Genomic DNA, 6,000 nt, shown 5'->3' on the forward strand with positions numbered 1-6,000 from the left:
AGCAGCAGCAATCAGACTTGTGGTGCCAAGTTCTGCCTAGCAGCCCACTAATTAGGCAGACACAGCTCTCCTCCCATCCTTTCTCTGCCCCTCCAGGAAGCCCCTGCCTGAAAGGGAGCCACCTCCCCTCCGCTTTTGCTCTTTACTCAGCTCCACACTCCTCCTCCAGGCTTTGGAATCTCACAGCTGCTCGCCCCCTCCCCACACCACTCCTCTCGTATCCACGTTGTTAAGCGATCATCATCATTGTACAGATAGCAAACTGAGCCTCTGAGTTTCCAGCTGAAACTCCCAGACCAGCCAGCCTGCAATGCTTTGCCCTCGCAGGCATCTCACAGACCATCCTGCCTCCATCTAAACCCTCCTCTCTGGGCCAAGCACCCTGGACATCTCTTTGCTTTTGACCTGCCAGCAGACCAGACAGAGACCCCGGGGTCCCTGGCCTCTCCTCTCCTGACATGGAGCTCAGAATCCGCACAGGAAAAGGCAGCAAAGAGACTTCCACACCTTTGCAGTATCACCTGCTCCAGCAAGCTCCCAAAGCCACTGGAACCAGCCAGGCTGCCTGGGGCCCCACACCCCCTTCTCTGGCAGCTTTAAGCTCCAGCCCAACCCACAGGATGCAGTGCCTGATGCTACTTCCGAGCAGAGAGAGAGAGGGGGAAAAAAAAATGCCACCTCGTCAATGACAAGCTGTTCCAATCACACAGCTCAGACACCAAGTGCCCTGGACCACGGACAGCTCAGGCCTCCTGCCTTTGGGTGGGTGGAAGGCAGCTCGGCACATCTCGGGGAGCCATCGCCCAAGGCCAGGCCCCCGCTCGCCCTGCACATCCGGCCAGACAACAGCGCCCATCCCAGCGGGCAGACACCTCCTGCCAGTTCCAACAACTCTGGCCAACTCCCCTCTTGGCCTTCAACCTGAGGCACGGCTCTCCCTCCTGCTCCAAAGCACAGAGAGACTTCAAACCAAGCCAGAGGCCACCAGCGTGGCACTTCTCCAAAGACCAAGCACAGAAAGGAACTGAATGCCAAGTACTCACGGTGGTGAAGTCCTGGTGGCCACACTCCTGCCCCTTGAACTTGCAGTAGAGCATCATATCCTTCAGGTCATGGCCCACGCGGTGCAGGAACTCCAGCATGCTGAACTGCTTGGGTTTGTAGTGCTTGAAGTTGGCCTTCTGCTGCAGGGCCTCCAGCACCGTGGGGTCGGCCAGGTGCGGGTCAGGGATCTGCAGGTTGACGTCCAGCAGCGCTAGCAGTTCCCCGGCGTGGTACAGGTCATTGGTGGTGAGCCTGGAGAAACGGAAGCCGTTGAGGTTGCAGAGGGTCACAGCCGGGAAGACCAGGCTTTGGGCCACCACCTCGTCCACCTTGGTGACGTGCTGATAAGAGAGGTAGTAGGACACCCTCTCCGAGCTCTCCACCAGCAGCAGGCCCAGGGAGCCCACGAAGGCCATGGCCCAGAGCACACGCCGGACGGTCAGTGGCCCGTAGACGAAGATGTGGCGGATGCCATGGAGGGTGGAGGTGTTGGCGAAGATCTGGATGCTAGAGGGCTGCAGGCTCCCCTCGCTGGGGCTCTCCTTGAGGTCCATGGGGACCCTGTGCAGTTCCGCAACTGGCTTCAGGTTGATCAGATTTCAGGGAAAGAGTTCCCAGTCCTCGGGGCTCTGCTTAAAGCTTGACGTTCAAGGGAGGGAAGGAAAAGCCAGCATCAGGCAGGGCAGCACCACCGGAGTTTATCCTGAAAGCCCAGCCGCACGCTGCCAGGGGTGAGTGTTTATATTTAAAAAAAAAAAAAAAAAAAACCATTCAAACTCTAGCTCCTGATTTTTTCCAGGCGATAAGGAGGGCTGGTTTTATTTAGGGAGACACCAAGGTGATGTGGAAGAGATGTGGGTGGGAAGGGAGAGCTTAGCCAATGGAAATAAAGTCCTCCCCCCTACACACGCCACTAGAGACAAGATTAAAAGCGAGAGCGAGGGAGAAAATGCTTAAAACAAGTCGCTCAGCAGCTCGGAGCCTGTTAACCAGTGCATAATGCCCCGTGTTCAGCATCCTGGGGATGTCAGGGCGGCCAAGCTGATGCACTGCAGGCGGGCGCAGCGGCCGAGCTTCAGGGGCCCCCGTCGCCGCCGCCGCGGCTGCTCGGGTCCTCTCCTCTGCCCGTGCTGTTTTGGACTCCGGATCGCATTTCTCGCCGCCGGCCTCCGTCCCTCCTCTCCTCTCGTCCGTCCTCCGGGCCCCCCTTTTATTGGGCAGAATTCCAAATGCCGGGCGGTCCGCGGCTCGCGCCTCCTCCTCGGAGAGTAGGCAGCGCGCGCGGCCGCGGAAAGGCGAGGACCAGGAGGCTGGGAAGGAGGCTGGGGGCTCCGGAAGGGGACTCGTCTGTCTCCCACCCGCGCCCCGCCACCTCCATCCCACCCTCTCAGGAAAAGCGAGGACCCAGAGGGCACCGAGAGAGCCGCCCTCCCTCGCCCCCTCCACCAGCAGGCTGTTGGGATGGGGAGAGGGCCGGTGGGGGTGGGGGCGAGGGCTGCTGGGGGTCCGGGGGACCCGGCGAAAGTTTCTTTTTGGTCTGTTTTGGAGGGAGCTAATGGGGGGCCTCTCCCCGCAGGGGGAGAACCAGCCCCCTCCCCGGGAGGGAGGACGTGACAGCCGCCCCCTATAGGTGGCAGGAAGTTACCTTGATCAACTCCCAAGAGCCCGGTATGGGGGTGGAGGCAGGAAGCCTTTGCACCAAGATCTGTTCCCAGGTCAGACCCAGCCTTGGGTCTCCAGACACAGAGATGCTGGAAGGTGGGAAAGGAAGGGAGCCCGGGAAAACCCCTGATGCCTGCGGGAGGGGGACATTCCAGGGTATGAGGGGCCCCAGGCGCCCCTGGGAGACCACAGGCAGAGCAACAAGTAGCCTTCACCTCCGCAGAGATGTCAGGAGATTTTTGCATCTGAAAGAGAAAGACAGCTGGGGTTCCAGGTAGGACTGGCTGCCTTCCCTTGGGCTGTGTGTGTGTGTGTGTGTGGAGTTCTACCCCAGGATTTGCCAGATGGAAACACAGCTGGAGCTATAGATGGGAAAGAAAGATCGGGCTTCCAGCCACCTACCTCTTTTTTTCCTGAAAATCCACTGGAAGTCAGCCCCTGCCAGCAGGTGGGTGTGGCTTGCCCAGTGCCAGGGATCAAAGGGCTGGAACCCATAGAATCAGTGAGGCTAAATCCCCTTCAGGAGAAAAGGAACAGAAAGTTCCAGTGGCCAACCCTATGCACACTGCCAAGCTGGGGATGCCGTGTGGAGCCAACCTGATGTCCCCAGGGCATGCCCAGCTTAAATAACACTCCTTGAGAAGAAGGCAGTTTAGGGAACGTCACTCTTGGTTTGTATCTACTTCGAAATATTTCTCTATCCCATCTGCCCTCTCGCTTAACCAGATCCAAGCTGGTAACAGAGTCTGGATGCGCACTGAGGCAACACATGGCTTTAAATCGATGGTTTATCGATCCTGGGAGCTTAAAGAACAGAAGCATCCCAAATAAGGACAAATGACAGAGGCTAGTTAACTTCACGCATGTGTCAGCCCAGAGGTTCCCAATTCCTGCCTCAAGCTGCCGAGATGGGGGCAGGGCTTCAAAACACAGGGTGCCAAGACTAAGAATCTATCATAGGCGTTCCTTGTGGTCCAGTCATTAAGAATCTGCCTATCAATGCAGGGGACATGGGTTCAATCCCTGATCCGGGAAGACCCCACATCCCGCATGGCAACTAAGCCCGAGCACCACAACTACCGAGTCCATGTGACCTAGAGCCTGTGTTCTGCAATGAAGAGTAGTCACTGCAGTGAGAAGGCTGTGCACCGCAACTAGAGAGTATCCTTGACTTGCCACAACTAGAGAAAGCCTTCACACAGCAAAGACCCAGCACAGCTGAAAATAACTGAGTTTTTTTTTTTTTTTTTTTTTAAGAATCTATTGTGTGTCAGGACTGGGCAAGGATGTTGTCTCATTTCACTTAATGCGTTCAACCACCTTGACAATTGTGTGTTATTACCCCATAAAGTGAAAGTGAAGTCGTGTCTGACTCTTAGCGACCCCATGGACTGTAGCCTATCAGGCTCCTCCATCCATGGGATTTTCCAGGCAAGAGTGCTGGAGTGGATTGCCATTTCCTTCTCCAGGGGATCTTCCTGACCCAGGAATAGAACCCGGGTCTCCCGCATTGCAGGCAGACGCTTTACTGTCTGAGCCACCAGGGAAGCCCCATATATACACACAAATAAACAGAGGCTCAGGAGAGTAAAGTTGCACAACTCGTGAGTGCCCCAGCAGGATTTGAACTCAGGCTTTTGTCTCCAAAACACGAGCTCAAAGGCATAGTCAAAACATGTCTTCCCAAATTTAGGAAGAGGACAAGCATTTCTACTCCACTTTGGTAGCTCAGTTTGTAAAGAATCCACCTGAATGCAGGAGATCCTGGATCAATTCCTGGGTTAGGAAGATCCCCTGGAGAAGTGATAGGCTACCCGCTCCCATATTCTTGGGCTTCCCTGGTGGCTCAGCTGGTAAAGAATCCGCCTGCAGTGCAGGAGACCTGGGTTGATCTCTGGGTTAGGAAGATCCCCTGGAGAAAGGAAAGGCTACCCACTTCAGTATTCAGGCTACCCACTTTAGTATTCTGGCCTGGAGAATTCCATGGACTGTATAGTCCATGGAGTCGCAAAGAGTCAGACATGACTGAGCGACTTTCACTTCTCCCATTTTACACACACACACAAACTCACCTTGTACTACACACTGACCAGCTCCTCCTCCACAGATGTGAAGCAGCCCTCCTTGTCCTCTCCACCAAGCCAGGTCCTTTTTGGCCATGTTTTTCATAGCGCCAGGCCCTCCTCCTCCAGGACTACCTCCCGAATGCACCTCTGTAGTCTTTGGCTCATTAGCCTGTTCAACAAGTCTGTGGATCTCTGACTCCATACCAGACACTCCATTGGTTTGGGGTAAACAGAGAGGAATGGAATATACTTCCCATCCTTGATAATTCAGGGTTCCACAAGGCTGGAGGCAGCGTTCATTCGCAAGCTGATCCCATACGTACGGAAGGCAGGGAGAGACCAAAGAAAGAGGCAGCCGCTGCAGACTGGTTGGTGACAGGTTTAAAAAGCAAGAGAACTTACACACAATCTTAGGTGCTGCCAGAGGAGTAGGTCTCTGCACCAAGTTTTAGAAGCTGAAATAGAAGCCTTAGAGGCTTTCCCGGTGGCTCAGTGGTAAAGAATCCGTCTGCCAATGCAAAAGACACAGGTTCGACCCCTGGGTCCAGAAGATCCCCTGGAGAAGGAAGTGGCAACCCACTCCACTATTCTTGCCTGGAAAATTCCATGGGCAGAGGAGCCTGGCGGGCTGCAGTCCATGAGGTCACAAAGAGTCAGACCTGACCAGGCAACTAAACAACAACAGTTAAAGAGGCCTTAATTGGGCTCGGGAACATAGACCATCCAGATGGTCTCAATCCCACCTTACTCTCTCAAGGCTGTGTCCTGAGGCACCTTCTAGCCCAGGAAATGTACGTGCACAATCCAAAGACAGGGAAGAAGTGAGGAGACTCTGATTGCCCCAGACCCATCCTCTTGATGACCTTTCCTAGGATTCCACCCCTCGTGACCTGCTCTATTTCACACATGCAGCTCCCTCCTTGGAAATGTTCCCTGAAAGGTCAGCCCAGGTTTCACTTGAACGGAGCTCGTTGGGTGGTTATCTGGCTATATTGGAGGCAAATGCCTCACCTACAATACAGGTGCATGCAAGAGAAAACATAAGACAGTCGTTCCCAAATCAATTTTTTTTCCACCCAGAGCCCCGTAATTTGAAGCACTGATTTATAAGCCCCCCTATACTTTAGCCACCTGATGCAAAGAGCCAACTTATTGGAAAAGACCCTGATGCTGGGAAAGACTGAGGGCAGGAGGAAAAGAGGATGACAGAGGATGAGATGGTTGGATG

General features: G+C 54.8%; 1 protein-coding gene across 5 annotated transcripts in view; it reads right to left on the reverse strand.

The window, feature by feature from the left end:
- LOC129649625 (acid-sensing ion channel 2-like) overlaps positions 1 to 5,647 on the reverse strand; it is a 275,297-nt gene extending 269,650 nt beyond the window's left edge. For 3 of the 5 annotated variants that reach the window (XM_055577259.1, XM_055577260.1, XM_055577256.1), the window contains exons 1-2: positions 4,779 to 5,647; positions 1,044 to 1,766 (exon numbers count right to left, since the gene is read on the reverse strand). In XM_055577259.1, the coding sequence (XP_055433234.1) occupies positions 1,044 to 1,598 (555 nt within the window). In that variant the 5' untranslated portion in view covers positions 1,599 to 1,766; positions 4,779 to 5,647. Of the gene's footprint in view, positions 1 to 1,043; positions 1,767 to 3,108; positions 3,224 to 4,778 lie in introns of all 5 variants that reach the window. The other 2 variants (XM_055577258.1, XM_055577257.1) reach the window with 2 other exon arrangements.
- Positions 5,648 to 6,000: the final 353 nt, after the last annotated feature.

Source organism: Bubalus kerabau, chromosome 4 (genome assembly GCF_029407905.1).
Source record: "Bubalus kerabau isolate K-KA32 ecotype Philippines breed swamp buffalo chromosome 4, PCC_UOA_SB_1v2, whole genome shotgun sequence".
Classification (NCBI taxonomy): Eukaryota; Metazoa; Chordata; class Mammalia; order Artiodactyla; family Bovidae; genus Bubalus; species Bubalus kerabau.